The following is a 26,124-nucleotide window of genomic DNA, read 5'->3' on the forward strand; positions in this document are numbered from 1 at the left end:
GTAGCTAGGATTACAGGAGTGAGCCATTGGCATCTGGCTTTTGTTCAACTTTTTTACCTCATTGCTTGGCTCACAGTTGGTGTTCTACTACTTGACTCACACTTCAGTTCCAGCTTTTTGTTGGATAAAAATTTCTTGGAGTTGTCTTCTTTGCTGGCTTTGATCCATTATCCTCCTATCACAGCCTCTTGAATGGCTAGGATTGTAGGCATGAGTGCTGGGCTACTAGATCTTTTATAACACTCCTCTTTTCTGAAATGGAAATCAAATGTAATGTGACTCTCCACCCCACATTTTAAAAACATAAATCAATATAAGCCAACTGAAATATAAAGGTAGACTAGGGAATGGTGAATCATAAAAAAATTATCGTATGTACATTATCAAATACATGGTAGGTTGCATTATAGACTTCAGTTACTTCCTCCCATGTCTTTAATGGAATTACTCTAGCCTAATGCTGTGACATACAGTACCACACATGCTTGATTTCAGGCTTGCTTTATGATTTATTTTGTTCAGCATAAAGTGAATGCTACATCTCAGAGTAGCCTGAAAGTATATTGAGTGATTGCTTTTTTCTTTTCTTTTGCCCTGCATAACTACAGCATGTCCTAAATAGGGACTGTTCCTCTAGTATGGCCCTTAAAATGCTAAATTTACCTGGAATAGAAGCAGAGAAGTCACCACTGTATAATGTGGACAAAACATGCTTTTCTACTGTGGCAAGCTAGTGCAATGTAGGGGTCCATTTGTTACTGCAACATAGCCTATCAAAATCTGACTAATACGGCATGGTAAAACATATTCTAACATATAAAAAGCAGTCTTGCTTTAATTCTGATAATCCCAGCTACTCTTGGGAGGTGGCAGGAAGACCTCTAGTTCAAGGCCAGCCTGAGCAAAGTTGTTGAAACTCTATCTCAAAAAACAAACATACCAGGCTGGGAATATGGCCTAGTAGTAAAGTGTTCGCCTCATATACATGAAGCCCTGGGTTCGATTCCTCAGCACCACATATATAGAAAAAACCGGAAGTGGCATTGTGGCTCAAGTGGTAGAGTGCTAGCCTTGAGCAAAAAAAGCCAGAGACAGTGCTCAGGCCCTGAGTTCAAGCCCCAGGACTGGCAAAAAAGCAAAAACAAAAAACAAACATAGGAGCTGGGAATGTGGCTTAGTGGTAGAATGCTTGCCTAGCATGCATGAAGCCTTGGGTTCGATTCTTCAGTATCACATAAACAGAGAAGCCGCAAGTGGTGTTGAGGCTCAAGTGGTAGAGTGCTAGCCTTGAGCAAAAGAAGCTCAGGACAGCGCCCAGGCCTGAGTTCAAGTCCCAGTGCCAGCAAAAGCAAAAGCAAAAACAAAACAACAAAACCCCCCCAAACATATGCATAGTGGCTCATGCCTAACTTCAGTTACTCAGGAAACTGCCATTGGGAAGACAGCAGTGAGAGGCTAGCCCAGACAAGAATGTTTGCCACTCCATTCTCAAACAATAAGAAGCTGGCCCTGGTTGTGTATGTCTGTCATCCAACTACAAGGCAAGCACAGTCCAGACCAGCCTGGGAAAAAAGGGAGCTCCTATTTGATAATCAAAGCCAGAAGGGCTTGAGGTGGATGGGGCTTAAGTGGCAAAGCACCTGCCTAGTAAGCTTGAAGCCTTGCATCCAATTCCTAGTACTGACAAACAAAACCAAACAAACCAATAACACCAAAAAAATTCATCTAAGAAAAGAAAACCAGTCTGGATTTTATGTCTGTTTTTTACCTATACACAGTGGAAACATGGTCCAGAAGATTCTGAATTGTTGAAGGGAACAATTCACAAATCGAGAGGACTGTTGCTATTAGTGGCAGATTTTTCTCAGTGGTGATCAACTGTTAGTGAAGCTGTGAATGTAAAAAATCCTTCAGTTTACACGGTAGTGAGCATTTCTGGCAAATGAAGCCAAAGAAAATTAGTTGTTGCTAGACACATAATTCTAAAAAGATGTTTTGTCTACATGAATGAATGTGATTTGTGGAAGGTTCAAAAAACAGGTCAAATATGCTGTTAGAACATACACAGGTATGTATGGGGAAAGAGCTCAGTGTAGAGTGCTTGCCTAGTATGCAATACAAAAGAAAAATAAAACCATTATAGGTGTATTCGTAAAAGGAGGCACTAGGGTTTATTCAGTTTGTGAAGACTGATGAAACTTGACACCTCTGTGCATTTTCCATGTGTATGGTATTCTACAGTAGAAGGTTCTGAAAGACTCACTGAGATAATTAGACACATTTTTCAAGTGTCGAATATGCCTTGCAAGATGTCAAATAATCCTGGTCTCTACCTGTGAAACACCAATAGTATCCCTGAATCATTAGGACAACAATATGGCCTCTCCAATTTCTATAACGTGGAATCCTTTGTGAGCTGGGCCCCTTGAAGCTTATCTGGTGTCTGAATTTTAATTGGTCTTCCATTGCTGTTTTTCATGGCAGGGAGGAGGGAATGAAGAGTAGGTGTTTTTGGTACTTCTAGTGGTGATTGTAGTGGACGTGTGCGGTGATGTGGGTGGTGATATTGGTGGTGGTGATGATGGTGAAAATGGTGTTTGTGGTACTGATCATAGTGGTAAAGGCTGTATTGATTGTGTGATGGTGCAGGTGGTGATGGTGATGGAGGTGATGTGATAATGGTGGAGGTGGTGGTATTGATGGTGGAGATAGTGGAGGTGGTGATGATGATGGAGATGATAATGGTGATGGGTGGAGGTTGTGATGATGGTAGAGACTGTGATGATGGTGGAGGTAATAGTAATGGCGGTGGAGGTGGTGGCAATAGTGGAGGTGATAGTAGTGATGATGGAGGTGGTGCTGATGATAGAGGTAATGATAATGATGGAAGACGTGATGGTAGTGATGGCGGAGGTAATGGTGATGATGTTGGAGATGGTGGTGATGGACTTTGCCTTACCCCGTAAGTGTGAAGTGGTTTCTAAATATCTATAGGGCTGATTTCGAGGCTGCTTCCATCTTCACTGAATTGTTACCTTCTCCCTTCACTGAATGTGCTCTGGTGTTATGTAAAGCCCTATCTCCTGTTGAGAATGCTCACTCCCACCCTCATGTCCTATTCTTCATTCAAATACTTTCCGGTCCATGAAGCAGCCCCTGCCTCAGCTTACTTCTTTGTCTGTGTTCCATGGTGTGTTCCTTATGTCTCTCTTGAGCACTTCCTGGATTTTGTCCTTTGTGGCTGCTTGCATGTCTTTTATAGCCTCCGCAGTCTTAATGCAGGGATAAGTACTGCTTGGGTGCTCGGAAAGCCCTTGCTGACTTAAACAGAGCAAGAACTTCTGAATGACACCGAACCAGCAACCCAGTCTCCAAAATCTTTTAGCTGGTTGTGACCTACAGTTTTTTCTATAGCTTGGATCTCAACCGTCCTCCAAATTCCCTGTTAAAACTTGTTTCTTAGGGTGGTACTGCTGACAGGTAGTGAAATGGGGCCCCGTTGAAGGCCTTTAGGTCACTGAGGATTTACCCCCCAAGTGGGTTGTGGCATCCCTCTCTTTCTCTGCTGTGCTTCCTGGCCATGAAGTTTTGCTCTGCCCTGGACTCCTACCACAAAGTGCTGTGTGTGTGTGCGTGCGTGTGTGTAAGCCAGTCCTTGTGCTTGAACTCAGGGCCTGGGCACTGGCCGTGAACTCTTTTCTTTTGCCCAAGGCTAGTGCTCATACCACTTGAGCCTCAGCTTCACTTCCTCTTTTTTGGTGCTTAATTGGAGATAAGAGTCTCAGGGACTTTCCTGCCTGGACTGGCTTTGAACCGTGGTTCTCAGATCTCAGCCTCTTGAGTAGCTAGGATTATAGGTGTGAGACCGGCTAAGCTTTCCTCTTTCTAAGTTATTTCACATGCAGTGACATATATACTGATAGAAGGCTGACTAATGTAGTTGTCATTTGGGTAATGTGCAGCCTTCCATCATTAGTTGCATTACTTCCTTCCCCTCATTGTACCTCGCCTGTATTCTGGATGAGGCCCAGGGAGGGAAATGAAATATGCTTGCCTTCCCTGAACCATACAAGTGCCCACAAGTTCACCATGCTTGGGTCCCTTGAATGTCAAGTAAAAAGGACAGTGCGGGGAGGGGGTCCTGGTAACAGATTGGCTTTAGCATGATTAAGATGCAGCTGGTGAGGACACGTGACAGATGAGCATTTCCTGAGTGTTTATCACACCCTGACTGCAGTGGGGCTCACCAATGTAAGTGGATGAGAATCCTTCACCCACCAGGTACTAGCTGGTCCCAGATTGATCAGTAGATCACTCCTTTAGATGAAGCAGGCAGTGGCTCCCTCAGCTTAGGTGGCCCCACTGTGGTCTTCTGACCCACTAGATTTCTAATTTCTTGCCCACAACGACTGCAGCTCATTTAAACGAGCTGTCCTCACCCACTGTGGTCAGGCAAAAATGTGGGGCAAATCACTAGGCAATGCCTCTCCCTTCACTCCCTTCTTCAGGAAGAAAACCCCACCCCTCAGTCACCAGCCCGACAGCCTCAGGCTCCTCCTCCACTAGGGGCCTCCGGGCCAGCCCCCCTCCCTCGGGTCCAGAGGGTGTGACCGCTAGGGGCTCTGCCTCCCTCCCCGGCACATTCCCACCCTTCCTGCTGATCGCAGCACGGGAGGCTGCTGGCCAGCGCCCCCTCTAACGGCAAGCTACGGAGCTGGGTTCTGAGCTGGGTGGAGAGACAGACAAAAAGCCAGGCGACCCTCCCAAGTCCCCACGGCTTAGAGTTGTGCTGTTCCCTGCTGCGGTTCCCCTAGATCCTGCCTTTGTTTTGTCTTCAGGCCTCCTTCTCCCCAACCCCCCCCCCAGAAGCATTTTGGGGGCTGTGTGACCTCATCCAATTTTCAACATTTCAGATCAAGTCTATCCGCCGTCCTCCTCCCCCCCTCTCCCGCCCCCAGACTTAAAAACCGTTTGTGTGAAGAGTGAAAGAGCAGGGGCCTGAAAAATCCTATTAATAACCAATCTTACTTTTTAGAGACAGCATCTCCCCCCCACCCCAAGCCAGTGAGTGACAGGAGACAAAATGGGGCTTAAATCTTCACACGGACTGCATTAGGAGCACAAGCCAAGTAGCTAAGAGCTTGTGAAACAGAAAAGCGGGTAACCCCAAGCCCCAGCATTGTGTGCTTCCCCCTCTGCCCTCCCCTTCCCTCCCCTCCCCTCCACCGCACAACTAACTCCGACGAGAGGGGGGCTTTGCTGCAGTGGCCCTGCCCACGCACCACTCAAAAGAGATCCAGACCACGCCAGCCATGCCACGAGGTGTGTTTTATTTTCATTAATCATACAAATAATTTTTCTATAACATCCCAGGGCAAACCGAGAATTTGGCAGTCCGATGGGGGGAGTAGCGTCCCCTCAGAGACCCACAGGCCGATGGCATTGGCACGGAGTGCCCGGGGTTCACAGTGCAGGCTGGTGGCTCGTGTCCATTTTTCAGGTGGCTCTTCCTCCACATCACGAGGTGTCTCCGAGATGACGGGGCGGGGACGGGCGGGGAGGGGGGACGGGACGGGGGACCCTCTAGGTTCTTAGGAAATTTCACTCTGCTTTTCCTGTTCAATGGCTGCCGAGAGCGGGAAGCAAGACACTGGAGGATGAGGCCACTTTGCAAACCACCCCCACCCCGGGGGGAGCTCACAAACCCGGTGTGGGCGAGGCACCCACGAGGGCTGGGGATTTTTAAGGCGGGGGCTTGGGGCTGGGGAGACTCGGGGGGGGGGGGGCTCTGTGTGGCTGAAAAGGGTGGCTGGGGACGCTGAGGCCGGGGACCTTGATATGGTGGGGGGTGGGAGACCGGGGCGGCCGGGGAAGGGCGGGGTGGGGCGCTGGGGCGGAGACCCGCGGAACCCAAACCCGGGGCGCACTCACTCTCTTTGGTCGGCAGGGTGTTCTTCTCCTGCGTCTCGGTTTTCTTCAGCTTGGCCTTATCGAAGCTGGCGATTTCCCCCATGTCGGGCTTGTCTGCCATTTTCTTAAAACAGTTCTGGGTGGGCAAATCGAGGCGGTTGGCCCGGAGCGGGTGGCCAGCGCCTCGCCCCCTGCGCTTTCCGCCAACGCCTCTCGACGTGGCACTCTTTGCCGGGGCGTGCCCGGCAGTCCCGAGCCCCGAGGATCTGGGTGCACACCGCACCTTCCCCCCGAAACCCCGGGGCGGGGTGGACCCGCTCCGGGGGGGCCCGTTCTGGAACGGACGCCCAATTTCGGGGCCACCGCGCGCGGCCCACGCCGCCGCACCAGCCCCAACCCCACCCCGCGGGCCCGCGTCCCGAGGCGGCGCTCACCGCGGCGTCTGGCTCCGAGCCCGAGGTCTGGTGCTCCCACTCGCGTTGCAGCAGCAAGAGACAAAAGAGCGGCGCCCGCCCCTCGCCTTATATACGCCGCGCCCCGCCCGATCCCCCCCCCCGCCCACCGCAGCGGGGGCGGAGCCGGCACCCAGGGGGCGGGGCCAGCGCGGGCGGCTCCTCTCCGCGCCGCGCCCTCCGCCCGCCCCGCTGCCCCCGGGGGCTGGGCGCCGCCCTTCCCGCTCCGCGCCCCCGAGCTAGCTGTGTTCCGGCGTGGGGGTGGCAGGCGCTGTGGGCTGCGGGCTTTCTTTTGGGTTGCCCGTCCCTCCCTCTCCAAATCTGCTGTTCACTCGGCAGGAAGGGCGTGGGCGGAGGCGGGGAGGGAGGGGAGGGGGCCGACGACGACGGGCGTGTGGTTTTATTGTGTGTGTATGGCTGGTGTGTACTTGTGCATGTGCGGGTGTGCATGCGCGCTCTGCAGCAGTCCTTGCTCGCGGGAGACACCCCACCCATGTCGCCCCACGTCTCCGGCGTTAGCCCTCCGGAGCCCGCTTCCCGGTCCTCGGTGCTTGGGGTTTGTGCCGCTTAAACATTGTTACAGTCGCTGTGTGAGGGCGGAGGCGGGAGCGCCGAGTCCCCGGGAGGGCTGCTCCTTCTCCCGCGGGAGGCCTGGGAACCCGGTATCCCAAGGTGCAGCTTTCCTCCTTGAGTTAACCTTGAAGATGATGCCGAGACCCGAAGGCCTGCCCATCTTGATTTTCTCAAGAGTCCACTACAGGAGTGGTGAGAGGCGATTATTAAAATCTGCCCTAGAAAAGGTGTATTTTCAGCCCGTGCAACACCTTTTGAATAATAAAGCTCCATTATTTAACAGTCTCTGGGTAAAACTGGGCACCCATTCGTTTTTTTCTGTCCTAAACTCCCCCACCCCCATCCCACTTAAGGAGTGGAGTGTATTCCTGTCATATCATGTATGAAAAGTTGACTTCATGGTCCTGAAGGCAAACACACACACACATACCCGTATATGTTATGCATGTGAGCCTGAACATACACACACACACTCACACACGGCCTTTAAAGATAATTAAGAAAGCCCTCAAGGTAGCTTAGAGTAATACGTTTCACTTTTTATTTACGCTGCAGCACTGTGCTCGTTTTCTGGTTTTCAGCTCTTCTCCATGCAGCAACACTGGCACTCAGGCCTCTTCTCTCTTGCTGCTCTGCCCTGCTTGGTCCTCCATGAATGAGAAAAGTGGAGAGGATAAAAGGTGACAGTAGATTTTCAAGGAGCCAGACTTAGATGCAGCCTCCTATAAATCTGCCAGAATTTAGTCGCATGATCTTGCCTAATTGTAATAAAGCCTAAGAAATGTAGATTAGCTGTACCAGGAGAAAAAGAAATCAAGAATGTTTGGGTTTGAAGCAGTCTCTGAAGTATCTGATATATATATATATATATATATATATATATATATATATATATATATATATTGCCACTCCTGGGTCTTGAACTCAGGACCTGGGCACTGTCCCTGGCTTCTTTTTGCTCAAGGCTAGCACTGTACCACTTGAGCCACAGGTGCCTCTTCTGGCTTTTTCTGTTTATGTGGTACTGAGGAATCGAACCCAGGGTTTCAAGCATGCTAGGCAAGCACTCTACTGCTAAGCCACATTCCCAGCTCCTTAGCTGATAAATTTGAAGGTGAAAATACTCAGACACCCAGAGACAGTGACTCTTGGGAGGGTTTCACTGATACTTGATTTCTTTCAGATGTAGTGCCAACCATTATCTTGATAGTGTCTTCCTGGGCACCACCTTTAGCCTGAGCATAGAAATATTTGATTGTCTATGTTCGGACCATGGTGAATTCTAATTCCAACTTTACTTAGGAAACAAAGGAATCTGTTTCTTCTGGATATAAACACAGACACACAGTTGAAGCAAGCATGCCTCATTCCCAAACAAAGGAGCTTTAAGGAAAGCTGCAGACATTCCTGTCTCCTTCCGAGTGCAGCTCTGTGGTCCTGTCTCTGGTCAGCCTCTTTGGCATTTGTTGCTCAAGAACCACAGTCAGATATTATTATCCTCTAATCTCTTGAGCAGTGATTTTAAAACATACACATATTCTTTGACACTTCTCCCTCCATTTCTTAGAGATTGGTCTTAGTGACTGTGTTTCAGTGACTAAAATGTGTCATCAATGATTCTTTGTGCCTTGTGGCGGCCAGACCATAGAAGACCACATGCCTGGAGATGGTCTCTCAGACAGGATGCCTCTAGGCTGTGAAGAAACCAAACATCTGCAAGGAAAGCCCATATGTCACATACTTCAGAACCTAGCAGAGACAGCAGTCCCTGCAGTTGTTTGAAGTTACTAAGTTTCAGCATATTTTGTTACATAGGGCAGATGACCAGAATAGCATGAGACAGGGGGCCACATTCTCAGGTCCCATTTGGATACACATATATACTTAGAGAAATGTTTGTGGACAAAGTAGCTGAGTGTGGAAGATAGAATGACTCAACCAATAGTGCTCATGGCTCTGGGTGTCATTCACATGTGACAGCATTCCATCTTGCTGCTTGGAACAGACTGTATGTGGTTCACAGATGGTATAGAGAGAGCTGAATCACTCATCTCCAATTGCATGTCTGGCTCTGTTGAGAAGGATGCTTTGGCAAGCACAGAAGTAATAAGAGGGACCTCAGAGTGCTTTGATGACGTCAGCCTGGTGGTTCTTTGGAGATTTGCACGGGGTTTCATTCCTCGGCCTTGTCCAATCTGACATTTTTAATCAGAGACTGGAATGAGGATGGAGACTGCATACTGATTGCATCACAAGGGATGCAGTTCTGTAAGTTCTAAAGCCAGCTGGAATGAGTGGAGGAATGAACAAAATACGATGAGAGGAACCTGATAGGGACAGCTGTGGAGCCCTGTTAGCCCAAGCACAAACCTTACCAGTGCAAGAGTTCATGATGTACAAAGTTTCTGTGGCTGTGTGGTTAGAGAGAAAGCCCAGCCCAGATTTCCTTTCAGTGTCAGGAAGCCATTCACCAGGTGGACTTTTCTGCTTTCCTTAGGAACCTGCGTAAATGTCCTCCTCTTCAGAGAACCATCCTGGGCCACTCTTGGAGAGTCACACTCCTGTCATTCGCTATCTCTTCCCCAAGTTTCCTGTCTCTTCATTGAATTCACCCCTAAGCAGTATATATCTAAACATGCTATCTTTGCATGTTCTCATTTCTATACCCTGCCCTGAGAAATGAGAGAGCTCATCTGTCTCGTTTACCATAGTATCTTCAGAGCTCTGAGCTGGCAGAGTAACTGCCCAATCAGCACACATTGAACAGATGTATAAACATCCCCATCAAAATGGAATGAGCAGCTGGGAGCTGGTGGCTCTCACTTCTTATCCTAGCTACTCAGCAAGCTAAGAGCTGAGGATCTCAGTTCAAAGTCAGCCCGCGAAGGAAAGTTCATGAAACTCTTACCTCCAATTAACCAACAAAAAGCCAGGTGTAAGGGTGCAGTTCAAGTGGTAGAGTCACTTGAAGTGGTAGAGCCTTGAGTGAAAAAAGGCACAGTGCTTCATCATTCTCTAATATATGCCCAGCATGGAAGCCTGCATCAGTTGCTTCCTTTGTGCTTGGTCTGGTGTTGTGAGAATAGCGGAGAAATACATACCTTCCTAGGTCTCTATCTGTGGTAAGCTGCTTTCAAGATGAGTTCTAGTGACTCCAGCTTTCCTTCCTATGTATAGTGGTCTGTGAGGTGAATCTCTCTCTCTCTCTGTCTCTGTCTCTCTCTGTCTCTCTGTCTCTGTCTCTGTCTCTCTCTTTCTCCTTATTCTGTTAAGTCAGTTGTCATGTTGTGAGCAGCCCATTTAAAGAGGCCCATGCAGTAAAAGATAGAAGTCTTATAATCTTAATCTTGTAGAGTCTTATAATCTGTAATCTTAGCTGCTTGGGAGGTTGAGATCAGGAGGATCATGGATTGAGGTCAATCTGGGCAAAAAGTTAGTGAGACCTTCTCAAAACTTTAGCGTCACATGCCTGTGATCCCATGCTGCATGGGAGGCTGAGATGAGGGACGGGAGTGCCAGGGCAGCAGGAGAGAATGTCCAAGAGACTCCATCTCCACAGAAGGGAAGCTGGATGACATGGCCCAGGTCTGTGATGATGGGAAGCCTAAGGTAGGTAAACTGAGGCTCAGGAGCATGCCTGGGTGGGAAAATGAGAACTTATCCTAGGAAATAGCCAGCGAAAATCAGGGCTGGAGGGATGGCATAGTGATATTACACTAGCCTTACAAACAAAAAGTCTAAACTTGGGGCTGGGGATATAACCTAGTGGCAAGAGTGCCTGCCTCGGATACACGAGGCCCTAGGTTCGATTCCCCAGCACCACATATACAGAAAACGGCCAGAAGCGGCGCTGTGGCTCAAGTGGCAGAGTGCTAGCCTTGAGCGGGAAGAAGCCAGGGACAGTGCTCAGGCCCTGAGTTCAAGGCCCAGGACTGGCCAAAAAAAAAAAAAGTCTAAACTTCAGAGCCATCTGAGGTGGGTGCCAGTGGCTCACGCCTGGAATCCTAACTTCTCAGGAGGCTGAGACCGGAGGATTGTGATTTGAAGCTAGCCCGGGAAGAAAAGTCCCTGTGAGAATTTTATCTCCAATTAACCACTTAAAAACCAAAGTGGTGCTGTGGCTCAAGTGGTAGAGTGCTAGCCTTGAGCACAAAGAGGCGTAGGGACAGTGCTCAGGCCCTGAGTTCATGCCCTACAACTGTGGGGGGAAAAAACAAATAACCCAAAGCAACAACATGCCCAACCCAACTCCCTGAAATCTCTGGTGAGGAGACATAGCTGGTCAAAAGGCACATGAATGAGTTAGACCATCGTGACTCTTCAGATGGGTGCATCCTTGGCACTAAGTCAATGCAACCTCATGAGAGGCCCCGAGCAAGGCAGCTAAACCATTTCTAGAAACTGTAGGATGACAAATCTTTTTTATTGTATTTTATTTTTTGTGTGGCAGTGGTACTAGGGCTTAAATGCAGGGCCTCAGCCAAAGGGGAGGTCTTATTTCTGGGTATACAATTTCAGTATGAGATGATGAAAAAAAGTTGTAGAGGTGAGAAATTGTGATGGGTGCCCACAGAGTGAGAGTGTGCTTCTTGCCACGGGCCAGCACACTTACAAGTGGCACATCTGACTCATGGCCGTGAGCCTCACTACTTGAGAGTCAGAGATCAGGATGGAGGTTCAAGGTCAGCCTGGGAAAAAAGATCTTGAGACTCCTATTGCAACTCGGCTATTCCCAGGTCAGGGATAAACATGAAACCCTATTTGAAAAAAAAAATAACTAAAGCAAGAAAGGGCGTGAGGGTATGGCTTAAAAGGTAGCGTGCCTGGCTACTAAGTATAAAGCTCTGTTCAAACCCCTACTATTCTCCTTCCAAAACAGGTTAATTAAAATCACAGTGAAGAAAAAAGTAGGACCAGGCATGGTGTAATTTCAGATACTTGGGAGTGAAAGTAGGAGGGTCGGGATTCAACGAGGATAAGTCAAAGTTAGCTTGAAATCTTATCTGACAAACTTAGAAAAAAAAAAAAGGCTGAGGATGAGTGGTAGAGCCATTGCCTTGTGAGTGAAGGCAACCAGTTCAAACTCACATGCTACTGGAAAGGAAAAACAAAATACTATGGAGAGAAAAGATAGATCATGATATAATTCAAAACCAAACATATTTCTTTCTCCTTTTAAATTTAATTAATTTATTCTTTTGTCCGTCATGGGGCTTGAACTCAGGGCCTGGGCACTGTCCTGAGCTTTTTTGTCCAAGGCTAGCACTACACCAATTGAGCCGCAGCTCCACTTCTGACTTTTGTGGTGTTTAATTGGAGATAAGAGTCTCAGGGACTTTCCTGCCCAGGCTGGTTTTGAACCTTGATTCAACCTCCTGTGTAGCTAGGATTTTAGGCATCAGCCACTGGCATCCGACTGTCCCTTAGGTTTTTTTGCTCAAGGCTGGTGGTGTTCTACCACTTGAGCTATAGCTCCACTTTTGTTTGTTTGCTAGTTAATTGGAGGTAAGAGTCTTATGGACTTTCTTACTCAGGCTAGCTTGAAACCATGATGCTAAGATCTCAGACCACTAAGTAGCTAAGATTACAGGTGTGTGTCACCAGCACCGGGCCCATATTTCTTAGATCATTAGAAAGCCTGCAGGAGGATTGACTGGCATATGGCAAGGTGAGAGAAGTCTGAATGAAGTAGACTGGTTTTACTCCTTCACATGCCTATTGGCTGCTCCCTCTAAATCTCTGGCTCTGTCCATCTTGCTCTCTACATAGTTGTTTTTGACTTTAATGTCCCACCCCCATCCTCAAGAACATTAGGGCTTTTCACTTTGTGATCCAGCACTGATATGAACTCTCAAATGAAACAAAAGTATCAGTATAACAAACCTCTCCTTCTCTGACCTTCTCTGTTTCCTTATGGTCTGCTTTCTCCCAAGCCAAACTGTATCCAACTTTATCAAAGATACTTTTCATAAACAATCATGGTATTTCAGGCAAGACATGGGCAGACAATCTTTTATTTATTTATTTTCCAGTCCTGGGGGTTGAACTCAGGGCCTGAGCACTGTCCCTGGCTTCTTTTTGCTCAAGGCTAGGACTCATACCACTTGAGCCACAGCACCACATCTGGCTTTTTCTTTATATGTGGTGCTGAGGAGTTGAACCCAGGGCGTCATGTATGTAAGGCAAGCACTTTACCAGTAGGCCATATTACCAGCCCTTCTGCATTTTTATAAAATGATCAAAAAAATAGAATTTCAAACTGTGTAGTCACCAGAAGTACACAGTTATCAAAAATACACACAAATCTCCTGTCCTCTCCAGCACCTTCAACTTTCTGTGCCTGTTCTGTTTTGGCATCTCTATTTTCTGTTATTCCCATCCTTGTTAACATCCTTCTTCCCTTTGGGTACTTTCTCTTCTCCTACCTCCCCCACTCACACCCTGCCCCACTGTGTGTGTGTGTGTGTGTGTGTGTGTGTGTGTGTGTGTGTGTGTTTGTGTGTGCCAGGGCTTGAACTCAGGAACTCAGGGCCTGAGCGGTGTGCCTAGGCTCTTTTTGCTCAAGTCCACCTTGAAGTCAGTTCAGGCTCTTTCTTATTTCTTTTCTGCTCAAAGCTTGTACTCTACCACTTGAACCACGGCTCTACTTGTGGCTTTTTGTTGGCTACTTTGAGGTGAGTCTTTCTTACCAGATTAATTAGACTAATGTCTGCCTAGTCTGGCCTTCTCCCTCAATCTTCAGGTCTCAGCCTCCTGAGTTTCTAGGATTACAGGCATGAGCCACCAGTTCCTGGCCTTACAGAGGGGGAATTTTTTTTTTTTAACTCCTTAGGGTTGTGAAATTTCAATGTCTATGCTCTGGAATTAGCCAATGAAGAGGTAGAGGGCACACCGGGGGCTAGGAACAGAAGGACTGGAGGGAAATGAGGAAGTGTGTGACTGCTTCGTTTAGTCCACTGAGATTTTTCTGAGTTCCTGTGCCATGGCCTGTGAGTGATGCTGAGATGGGTGTCTCTCCCTCCCATGCTGAGGGAAAACACATGAAATAGTCTTAGATGCATGCACGGTATGTTATTTAATCAAGACCATAGCAATCTGCGCTTCCTTTGTTTCCAAGGTCTGAAGTCACAAACTCCTACTCTCAGCATTGGCAGAGTCTTGGGCAAGAACAGACGCAGACATTCACGAAACAGTGTATAAAACTATTTATGTTATAAAGCAAACTAACATGCTGTGAAACAAGTTCTAGTTTCTCCTTCTGCATAGCAGATACAATTTCCAACACAATTTAAGAGATATGAGCCAGGCTCTGGTGGCTCACAACTGTTATCCTATCTATTCAGGAGGCAGAGATCTGAGGAACGCAGTTCAAAGCCAGCCTGGGCAGAAAATTGGAAAGAGTCTCTAATTAACCATCAAAACAGGAAGTGGCACTGTGGCTCAAAGTGGTAGAGTGCTAGCCTTGAGCTGAAGAGATCAGGGACAGTGCCCAGGCCCAGAGTTCAAGTCCCACGACCCAGGGAAAAAAAGACTCTCATATCAACAAATAAGGTAAGTCTGATAGTTCATTTATGCAATCCCAGATAAATGGGAGTCATAGGTCAGAGAATGTTTCTTAGGCTGGTCTGGGCACAAAATGTGATACCCTCTCTGAAAAATTACCTAAAATCAAAAAGGGCTGGAGGCATAGTTCAAGTAGCAGAGCACTTGTCTAGTAAGTATAAGACTTTGCGTTCAAATCCTAGTACTGCCAAAAATTAAATTAAAGCAAAAGTATTTGAAAATAAAACATTTAGTGAAAATTCCTGTGGATGTAAATAAACTCAGCTGGTACTTTTACAAAACTATGCAGTTTGCCATTCTAACCTTCACTGTCCATCTTGTGAACGCCAAGAATCTGTGTCACCTCATGGCTATTAGATCTAGACCGGTGTATGTACACAGAGTCAAGAATAATGGGAGCTATGTGCTACAGCAAAAATATTCCTCAGCTGTCAAATGCAGCTGTTGGAGTACAGCCCTAATTCCAAATTGGTGAGTAACTTCAACAGCCAGTAGAATTCTTGGGATAGTTCCTGGAGCCACAGATGGCAAGAGGGGAAAGGGGCAGGGAAACGGATACTGCTCACTGCTAGAGAATCACTGACAGAAAAGGTCTGATTACAGAATTACTGCGCAAGAACTTCCACCTCCCAGTAACCCCTGGACATAGAGGCTGCACTGGCTCTCAGCTGTGCACCAGGGGCTCCCCACACAATGCTCTTGTCTGGAGGTGCAGCCGTTCTTTGCTTCTAGGACACAGAACTGGGAAGCCTTGCCTAGGGCTCACTTGTGAGGTGACAGACCTTCGGGGCCTAGGAGAGCCTGCTTTCCAGACAAAGCCAGTGAGTCAAAACAAAGGAGGCTAAGATCTGAGGGTGGCAGTGGGAAGCCAGCTGGGGCAGGAAAGTCCAAGAGACTCTTATCTCAGAGAAAGCTGGAAGAGGTGCGGAGGCTTAGTGGCCTCTAGGACAGCTTCCAGGCCCTGTGGTCAAGACCCAGGACTGGCAAACAAAACATAAACAAAAAAACAATAAATCAAAGAACAATAACAACAAGAGAAACAAACCACTAACAACTAGTGAAATCAACTACAGGACACAGTCTCACTGTGTCTTTATTCTTCTTGGTAGTTTTCACTTATCTTCCTTCATTTCTGACTTCTATTTAGTTTGCATTTTCTCTTTCTGCATCCTTACCAAAAAGCCAGAAATGGGAGCTGTGGCTCAAGTGGTAGAGTTCTAGCCTTGAGCATAAAAGCTATGTATTATCTCAAAAAAATAAAAAGACTCTCTTTCTGCAGCCTGTCTTTTAGGAAGATGCAAAAAACCTTTTCTTTTTGTGCCAGCAGTGTTGAGGCCTGAACCAAGGCTTTGGGCGATCTCTCTCTCTCTCTCTCTCTCTCTCTCTTTCTCTCTCTCCTCCCTTTCCCCCCTCCCCCCTAAGGCTGGTACTTGAGTCATACCTCCACTTGAGCCACAACTTTACTTCCTGCTTTTGGTTGGTTAATTGGAGATAAGAGTCTCATGGACTTTCCTGTTCAGGATGGCTTTTAACCATGACCCTCAGATCTCAGTCTCTTAAGTAGCTCGGATTACAGCAGTCAGCCACCAGCACCCAGCTTTATTACTTTTCTTTGTAGTTAATTGGCTCCTTTCAGAATTCAGGCTCTTTTTCTGACTCTTTTAATGACAAGCTTTTTTTTTTTTTTTCTTGGCTTCCCTCTCCTTTCCTCAATGTAACCTTATAAAAAGACAATTTTCAGTTCACTGAGCAAGGATTAGTGATTTATAACAGGCCAGCAGAATAAAAAGTTACTTCTTAATATCATACCTCTGGTAAAATGCATGCTTCTAGACAAATCCCCTTTCCTAGAGAAAATACAGATGTGTGGATAATGGGTAGCAGCAGGGGTCAGGAATCTTGGGTCCAAGGGCTTGCATCACAACCCAGAAGCCTTGGCCAGCACTTCCCTTCTCATGAGTTCAATTTCCTCATTTGAGAACTGAAATAGTAACTGAGCTGCTGGGATCCGTGAGATGATGAGTCTGAATGTATTGTGTAGGTACAATATCTTGGGGACCACTGGACCTCTACTCAGAGGATGAAGCAGATGCCAAGACATAGCACCAGCAGAGAAGAGGCAAGGACTAGAGCTGGGCACAACCTGTCTTCCTGACAACCATGAAGCTACTGGAGCTTGGGCCTCGTTGGGGAGGATGGAGGGTCAAGGAAGAACCCAGTGACTGAGTGTTTCTGCTAGAGGACTAAGTGAAGCCTCACACAGAAAGAGATCCAGTCACCCTTAGCTAGCTCAGCAGGGCCTCATCTGCTCAGGGTGGGCCTTCCTGACAAATAGACAGCTGCATTTCCTCACTTCTGGACCTTTTTGGGTGTGTGGGGGGGGGGGCGGGGTGAATGGGAGTGGAGCTTGAGCTCAGGACCTGGGCCTGCGATCAACTTTTCCCTTCAAGGCTGGAGCTCTAACCAGTTGAGCCACAGCTCCACTTCCGGCTTTTGAGTAATTAATTGGAGATAAGAGTCTCACAGGCTTTCCTGCCTGGGCAGCTGGCTTCATACTTGGATCCTCAGATCTTCCTTGGCCTCCTGAGTCGCTAGGATTACAGGCAAGAGGCACTAGTGCCTGGCTTCTCATATGAATCTTACTGTCAACTTTGATCTCTTCTCCCAGCATGTGCAATTGAAACATCTCATTTGCTACTCAGGGGGCCTCTGAAGCTAGAGTTGTCCCACAATGGGTGGAGATGGCCCCTGGAAGGAACAGCCGGCTCTGCACTTACAGCTGAAGGGGCTGGCGCCTGGAGGCTCTTTGCTGGTAATTTTCCTAGCAGGCTGGGACAAGTCTTCCCTTGCCCCTTGACACACAGGGTGCCTCCCAGGGGAACTTGAGGGGAGATTGCCTTAAGGGTGGAACTGGCTTGCTGCAGGGGTTTCTCCCAGCCTTCTCCTGCTTTCCCAATCCCTCTGACCTCTCTCTTAGGGGCTGTCAATGCTTCCTTTGGTAATCTGCACTCCACTTACATAACTCTCCATGCTTTAATCCACATCGAGTGTGGCCGTTCATGGTGACCTAGGAGTGTGATTCCTAAACTGTGTCCTGTGGAACTCAGGCATGGAGCTATAAATGTGTCCTTCTAAAGCTAGGTGACGTGTGCATGCACACTTATGGGTTTACTGTACTCATCTCTCTTATTTTGTGTGCATTGGAAAAGGCCTTGCACTTAATTAACCCTCTTAAAAAAACGCCAGCTAGCAGCAAGAGGTGGTTGGAGAGGGAAGTGAGTGGAAGTTTGGGCTCTAAAGTTAGGGGTCCGGTTCCAGCAGCTGTACACAAGTGATCTGGGACAAATACCCCCCACCCCGGGGCTGAATTGTTTTCCTGGACAAGGCTGGGTGCTGTGTGGCTCCTGTAAAATGGGGATATTACCTTCTCTTTCTCTCTTACACACACTTCAAAAAGTTACACCAACTTTTTCCTTTTTCTGTGTGTGTGTGTGTGTGTGTGTGTGTGTGTGTGTGTGCTAATCCTGGGGCTTGAACTCAAGGCCTGAGTGCTGTCCCTAAGCTTGAACCACATCTCTACAGCTGGCTTCAAACCATGATCCTCAGCTCTCAGTCTCTTGAATAGTTAGGATTACATGCGTAAGCCACTGGCACCAACTTTCCCCACATTATGTATTAGCATCAGTTAGTTGTACAGGGGTGGTCTCATTTTGATGTGTCCATATATGCATGCAATGTAACTAGACCAGACACACCCCTCCATTATTCTCTCTTGCTTCTCCTTCCTCCTCTTTCCCCACTTCCCAAACCAATCTCAACAAATGTCATCGTTCCATTTGTACACATGTATGTATAGGAAAACATGCAGGTATTTGTAGACACTCCAGGAGGCTGTAAACCATATTGTTCTTTGTGAAGGTAGATAAATCTTCCTTTCTAGTGAGCATGTCCCTGTTCATTTGGAGATAGATAATTGTGGGCTACAGGGAAGTTCCCTAAGGACCACGGCAAGAAGGAAAGCAGATTCCTGACCCTCTAGGCCAGAATGGCTTGTGGCCTACAGGTAGATAGGTAGATACTGGACCAAGATTCACCCTCAAAAGCCAAGGCTATTATCATTGTGGGACCAGGTAATTACTGCCATTCCTGAAGTAGGCAAAAGCAATGCGCTAGCCAAGAAACAAGGACTTCTGGGTAAAATCCTAAGAATGAATAAATAAAAGCAATAGGGAGAGACTCATCCTGCCCCCAGCCCTGCCCTAAGAGTATCAGTTGAAAGACATCAGGGTGGAATTCCAAAGGCTGCTGGGGTGAGATGGGGGTCATGAGCAGCTAGCCAGAGACAGTGACAGGAGTTGCTGCAGTCAGCGCCACCCAGCTTCTCTCAGAAAGCACCACTGAGTCAGCAGCCGCAGCATTTGGGTGGGGGTGGGGGTCTGTTTCTAACCAATCAATCTGAAAAGCAAGAGGAGAAGAGGAGTGATCATCTTGATGCTTCCTATAGCAGAGACTTCAATTCATGAGTCCCTGCAGGGTGTATGGTCAGGAAAAGTGGCCATTGAGTTGCCTGGTGGAAAGCTGTGCTGCCTCTGGGAAGAGACTGGAGATGATTATGTTCTAAAGTGGATGAATCCTTCTACAGGACTGGGTACATAGTACATGCTCAGGAAACGGTTTCAGCTGGGTGCTGGTGGCTCATGCCTATAATTCTAACTACTCAGGAGACTGAGGTTTGAAGATCACTGTTTGAAGGCAGAGACCTTTTATTGCAGACTTTAGCAATTATGTTTATTTTTATACTTACAAATGTACACCTAGGTTGTCATGACACCCCAAATGACTTCAAGTATATGGAAAGCTTCACTCGCTACCTGGGATAAAGCTTTTACCAGCTACCTTGGATAGTTTGTTCCTTGTTTTTGGCCTGTTCAAAGCCTGAGACTGTTATCTCCAATCAACTAGCAAAAAGCTGAAATAGAGGAATGGCTTAGGTGTAGAGTGCCAGTTCTAAGTGAAAAAGCCAAGTGAGAATTTGAGGCCCTAGGTTCAAGGTTCAAGCCCCAATGCTGGAATACACACACACACACACACACACACACACACACACACACACACACACACACAAAATCATTTTTTTAAAAAAAATCAGTAGAATTAGCCAACCACCAGTGGCTTATACCTATAATCCTAGCTCCTCAGGTTGAGATCTGAGGACTGAAGTTTGAAGGCAGCCTGGACGGAAAAACCCATGAGACTCTTATTTCCAACAAACTACTTAGAAAAAGCTAGAAGTGGCACTGTGGCTCAAGTGGTAGAGCGCTAGCCTTGAGCACAAAGAGGCTCAGGGGCAGTGCCGAGCCCCTGAGTTCAAGCCCCAGGACTGGCTAAATAAATAGACATCGGTAGAATTAAAGAAATGATCAAAAGGAGTGCTTGCTATTTAACAAATCAGCAGGCTGAGCACATTGGCTCATGTCGGTAATCCTAGCTATTGGTATGGGGAGGCAGAGATCAGGAGGGGATCAAGGTTTGAAGTCTGCCCTAGCAAACATACCCTATTTCAGTGAACAATAGCTGGGCACAGAGAGAAGATAGGTGCGGGGAGGGCACAGAATCTGAGAAAAAAGGGTGAAAAAGTGCATCAGTGGAGCGCGCTGGACATTATGAAAGTCAACTATGCAACTCCTGGGAGGAGATGGGAGGGGCTGGGAGAGAAAGAGGGAACAGATGACACTGTACGAAAGGAAATGACTTATTACCTGACGCATGCAAATGTAACCTCACTGTATATCACCTCTGAAGTAACAATAAAAAATCAATTAAAAAAAAGCTGGGCACAGTGATGCATGCCTGTCATCTCAGCTATGTGAGAAGCATAATTAGGAGGAGTGGAGTCTAGGCCAACTTGGGCAAAAAATGAAACTATATATACTGAGGGCCTGGGAATGTGGCTTAGTGGTAGAGCACTTGCCTAGCATGCATGAAGCCCTGGGTTCAATTCCTCAGTACCACATAAACAGAAAAAGCCAGAAGTGGCGCTGTGGCTCAAGTGATAGAGTGCTAGCCTTGAGCAAAAAGAAGCCAGAGACAGTGCTCAGGCCTTGGGTTCAAGCCCCAGGAGTGGCAAAGAAACAAAAAAGAAAGAAAGCAAAAGGTGCTGGGGGTATGTTTCTAGCTTGAGATCAACCCCAAATATAAGCAAATAAACAAGTGAATAACCCTCCCCCACTTCAAAAAGCAACCATACAAAGGCTGAGGACGTAGCTTTCTTTCATTCCAGAATGTAAAAACGGATCTGTTTGCAACTCTATTATAAGCACCATCTGAGATGTCTCACTGGTTAATGCTTCAATGGATGCAGTGCAATAACTCATAAATTGTAGCCTATGTGTACAGGTGTCATAGGAGCCAATGTTTTCTTGGGACAGAGTCCTATATCGGAATTTCTAGGTCAAAGAGCATGCACATTTTATTTACTGGTGTTACTGGGGTTTGAACTCAGGGCCTAGTTCTTGCTAAGCAGTGGATATATTGCTGGAACCAAGCCACATGCCACTAGCCTCCCTCCCTTTTTTTTTGTGCTAGTCCTGGGCTTGAACTCAAGGTCTGTCCCTGAGCTGTTTTTCCTGCTCAAGGCTGGTGCTCCAGCACTTAAGCCACAGGTCTACTTTGGTTTTTTTTGGTGATTTAGATAAGAGGCTCATGAACTTTCTTGCCTGGGCTGGCTTTGAACTGTGATCTTTAGATTTCAGCCTCCCAAGTAGCTGGGATTACTGGCATGAGCCATTGGTACCCAGCCCCCTTTGCTTTATATATTTTCAAGTAGGGTTTTGGTTCTTGCTCTAGCTGTCTTGAGCCATAATCCATAATCTGATCTCTGCCTCCAAAGTGGCTAGAATAGCCTTGAGCTGAAGAGCTCGGGGATAGCGCCCTGGTCCAGAGTTCAAGCCCCATGACCATCAAAAATAAAAACAAAACAAAGTAGCTAGAATTATAGGTATAAGCCACAGATAGCCTTACTAAAACCTTTTAACTTCCCTACTGGATCTTGTCTAGGTTTTCTTTTTGCCAATATGAGTGAGAGGTAAAAGATACCCCTAGTTGTTTTAATTTACTTAGAAGATATATTTTATTTCATAAATTGTGGTGAAATATTCATAGTGCATGATTTACCATTTGAATCATTTTAAAGGTTACTGAACAGTCCTGCTATATTAAGTGCATTCACACTATTGGGTAAGCAGCATTATAGGTGGATTTAAGAATTAATTTGGTTTAATTTGATAAGTGGTTTTTCCTGTCACTTTTGCTACTTTTCCCTTCTTCCCTTTTCTCCTAACTTTCCTATCTTCTCTTCCCTCTTTCTCATCTTATTTCTCTTACCTTTGCAGATTTTCTGACTAAGCTGATTTCCTTTTTCTTTCTCTTTTTAAATTTAGAAGTTTTGCTGATCTCATGGATGCAATTTGCTTGTCAAAAATATATTTATTTTGCTTGAGTCTTCACATAGTACATTATGACTAATATTTACGACATTCTTGCAAGAAAACTTTTCAATTCCCACTTTGCAGATGAGGAAACTAAAGCTCCGAGGATTCTGTGGCTTACCCAAGGCCACCTACTGCTCCTGAGTGGCAGTTCCCTGTCCTTCTGGGGTCTTTTTCAGCTCTCAGGCCCCAGGGGGCCACTGCCGGGGGGAGGGGGGACAATCTGCCCTGGGCAGGCAACACTCACGGGGCATCTGGAAAAGCCAGGACTGGTCAAGAGGTTTCAGAAGGGGCTGAGTCTGCGGATCTGGGAACTGGTGCTTTTGAGCAGGGAGGAAATGAGAGGCAGCCCTCCCCAACTTCCTCTGATGTCCTTATATGGTGCAGGACTCAGAGATGCTTGGGGAATTGGAGGCTGTGTGTGCCCCTCACGGTGCAGGCCAGTGGGTGTGGCCTGCAGGCCTGATCTTGGGAAGATTTTTGTTCTCAAGGCTCTATCCAATCAGCCATGGATTGGAGTGGGTGTCAACCCTATACTGTCACCCATTCTCCGGGTCCCTGTCAGAGCCCAGGGAAGGTCGCCAGCACCTCTATTAAGTCCTCATCTCACCACTTCTACTTTCAATCTGTCCGACTTCCTTTCCAGTCTGTGGTGGCAGTCTGCATTTGATGGTGCAATCCGGTGCTAGCAAGCCTACCAGAGCTCTGCAGGGGCCCTTGGGCTCTGGGGGAAGCGGCTCTGCTGCTGGGGGCCCTCAGCTCTGCCTCCGGCTCCCTCCTCTCCTCACCCTTACCTGTCCTTACTGAATCCTGTAAACGTTGCTCACTCTCACCCACAGCAAAGCCTTCGCCTATGCGCTTTCCTCCCTCTGAAATGCTGGTCTTTGGTTAATTCCTACTCAGATTTTAGGGATGTGTTTGGACAACATTCCATGGGAAATTTTTCTGGAATGGCCACCCTTGATGATGGGCTGTCATAAACTCTAACATCTTCTAATTTCCTTTATGTCTGTCTCTCCAATCTGGACTCACATTAGAGTAACCAGGATAGTTTTTAAAATGCTGGTGCAGGGGCCACACTCTCCAGAGATTTACTTATCTAACCAGGAAGTGGCCTGGTTTTTGTGTGTGTGCACACGTGCTATTGAAGTTTGAAATCAGGACCTTGTACTTGATAGGTAAGATCTCTACCTATTGAATTATGACCCCATCCTTTTTGTTTCAGCTTATTTTTTAGATAGGGTCTTGTGCTTTTCCACTTTCCACACAGTGTGATTACAGATGTGTATCACCACATTTCCACCCCCCCCCCCCGCCATGGGATTTGAACCTAGGGCCTCAAGCTTGCTAGACAGGGGCTTTTACCGCTCAGCTCCACTTTCAGCCTCCAGATTTAAATTTAAAAAGCAAAAAAATTAAAAATTATTACTAAAGTGATGTACAGAAGGGTTATAGTTACATTAGTCAGGTAGAGTATATTTCTTTTTGGGCAATCTCCCCCCTTTTCCTTGCTCTCTCCCAGTTTTTTTTGCGGGGGGGTATTAGTTGTGGGGCTTGAACTCTGGGCCTGGGCACTGTCCCTGAGCTCTTCAGCTCAAGGCTAGCATTCTATCACTTGAGCCACAGTGCCACTTCCGGTTTCCTGATGATTAATTGGAGATAAGAGTCTCACAGAGTTTCCTGCCTGGGCTGGCTTTGAACCAAGATCCTCAGATCTCAGCCTCCTAGTAGCTAGGATTACAGGTGTGAACCACCTGCGCCTGTCTTTTTCTCCCAGTTTTGACCTCCCATTCCTACCCACAAATTGTATAGTTCATTTTCAACGTAGTGACCAGTGAGTACCATTGCTGCATTTGTTTACCCTTTGTCCCTCCATATTTGTCCTCCTCTTACATTCCCCCAAACATATAAATGAATAAACAGAACAAAGAGGAAAGAAAGCAAAAACAGCAAAAACAAAAAAAAGGAAAAACTTGTTTTTTTTTCCCTAGTGTTCACTTTGGTAAATATTATTTTGAATGATCAGATGTACATAGGCATTGTGCCTTTCTGTTCCTCGCTTAAGAGTGTCCTTCTTCCATCTCATTGTGTGTAAATGCCTAGAAACTATATAATTTATCATGTTCTAGTGTATTTAAAAATTTTATTTTCAAAGTGGTGTACAGAGAAGTTACAGTTTCATACGTAAGGCAGTGAGCACATTTCTTATCAAACTTGTTACCTCCTCCCCAATCTTCCCCCCTACCATATTCTAGTGTATTTTAGATTTAGCTCCCACATATGAGAGAAAACATATACTGTTTGTCTCTCTGAGCTTGGTTTACCTCACTTAAAATGGTTTATTCTAGGTCAATCCATTTCCCTGAAAATAACATTATACTGTTCTTTCTAATGGCTATGTAAAATTGCATTGTGTATAGGTACCACATTTTTTGGATCTACTCATTTATTGTAGGACATCTGTGTTGATTCCATAACTTGGTTATTGTGAATAGTACAGCAATGAACATGGATGTGCAAGTGTCTTTATGGGATGCTGGTCTGTGATGTTCTAGGGGCCCAGATTGTTATTTGAGATAGGATTTTTACTAATTTGCCTTTGCTAGCCTTCAACTGCAACTCTCCTATCTCTGCTTCACAAATAGCTGGGATTATAGACATGTATTTGCATCCTTTGCCTGGGATTTGCTGTTTTAAAAAGCTAAGTGATCTCTCTCTCTCTGTCTCTGTCTCTCTCTCTGTGTGACAGTAATGAGACTTGAACTCAGGGCCTTGGGCTCTTGCTTAGCCTTTTCACTCAAGGCTAGTGTTCAACCATTTGAACTACACCTCTACTTCTGGCTTTTTGCCAGTTAATTGAGATAAGAATCTCTTGGGTTTGTTTGCTAGGCTGGCTTCAAACTGAGACCCTTAAGTCCCCATCCTTCTAAGGAACTAGGATTATAGGAGTGAGCCACTGGTGGTGCCTGGGAGGACGGTGGGCGTCAACCAACACTAGGAGGCCTTCAAAGCCTGGTGCAAGGGTAGTGGAAACAGAAAGAACAGCTCGTGAACAGATCCCAGCCATCCCAAGCAGACATCTAGGCATCGATGCCTTCACCAGAACCTATTGTGTCTTCTGAGTGTCCAAATTTTCTTGTGGTGTGGGAGAAAGGTGGGTGTCAAGGCAGAGGATGCCAACAGTGCTTGTTGTAGGATTTAGATTTGTTTCATCAGATGATTTTGGGGAAGGTTGAGAAAATGGGGCTCTGTTGTGGGTGCGGCACTGGCAGAAAGGGAGTATCTGTATTAGTCAGCACACACGGCCATAAAAAACACCCCAGACTGGGAGGTGGAAACAATAGAATACTCTCACAGTTCTGGAGGCCAAGGCTGAGATGAGGGTGTTGCAGACCTCTTTCTCCAGGCCTCATATTTTGGTTTGAAAATGGCCATCCTCTTGCAGGATCCATGTGCTTCTAGTGTGTCTCTGTGGGTTCCAGTTTTCTTATGAGCCCGCCAGTCAAATTGTATTGCTGTGCCTGCTAATGGGCTCATTTGAACTGAGTCACTTACCTCTTTAGAGACTCATCTCCACTTACACTCACATTCTGAGGCCCCGAAGGTTAGTGTTTCAACATATAGATTCCAGGAGGATGTGGTTAAGTTCTAGACAGTATCTTAATATATCTTTCTCATTTATAAGGTGGGGAAATGGAGGGAGGCTAAAATAAGCATTTGTAAAGAAACAGGAGTCATTCATTAGCCAGGATAGAGGGTTGCTGGATCTCTCTCTCTCTCTCTCTCTCTCCCCCTGTGTGTGTGTGTGCGCGCACGTGCGTGCGTGTGCTGGTACTGATAATTGAGCTCAGGGCCTCATGCTTTCACTTCACTTTTTCACTCACAGCTAGTGCTCTATCACTTGAACACCACCTCCATTTTCAGCATTTTGCTGGTTAATTGGAGATAAGAGTCACATGGACTTTTCTGCCTGGGATGGCTTTGAACTTCACTCCTCAGATTTCAGCGAGTAGCTAGGATTCATCAGGGATGAGCCATTAGTGCCTGGCACCCCTCCCCCCCCCCCCCCCCCCCCCCCCCCGCTTTCCAGTCTTGGGGCTTGAACTTAGGGCTTGGGCGCGATCCCTGATCTTCTCTTG

At 46.8% G+C, this 26,124-nt stretch overlaps 1 protein-coding gene across 1 annotated transcript; it reads right to left on the minus strand.

Annotated features, from left to right (window-relative positions):
- Nucleotides 1-5,313: 5,313 nt before the first annotated feature.
- Nucleotides 5,314-6,473, minus strand: Tmsb10 (thymosin beta 10). Its single transcript, XM_048353554.1, has 3 exons — nucleotides 6,345-6,473; nucleotides 5,932-6,046; nucleotides 5,314-5,626 (listed from the first exon to the last, which is right to left on the minus strand). The coding sequence occupies exons 2-3, from the start codon at nucleotides 6,029-6,031 to the stop codon at nucleotides 5,592-5,594; spliced, it is 135 nt and encodes a 44-aa protein (XP_048209511.1). The 5' UTR covers nucleotides 6,032-6,046; nucleotides 6,345-6,473; the 3' UTR covers nucleotides 5,314-5,591.
- Nucleotides 6,474-26,124: the final 19,651 nt, after the last annotated feature.

The sequence above is a fragment of the Perognathus longimembris genome, chromosome 8, assembly GCF_023159225.1.
Source record: "Perognathus longimembris pacificus isolate PPM17 chromosome 8, ASM2315922v1, whole genome shotgun sequence".
Lineage (NCBI taxonomy): Eukaryota > Metazoa > Chordata > Mammalia > Rodentia > Heteromyidae > Perognathus > Perognathus longimembris.

Bases quoted from the DNA above. Each gene is read 5' to 3' on its own strand.
- Tmsb10 (XM_048353554.1), bottom strand. From the start codon at position 6,031: ATGGCAGACAAGCCCGACATGGGGGAAATCGCCAGCTTCGATAAGGCC. The intron at 5,627-5,931 runs GTGAGTGCGCCC...CGCTCTCGGCAG, and splicing joins CACCCTGCCGACCAAAGAGA to CCATTGAACAGGAAAAGCAG.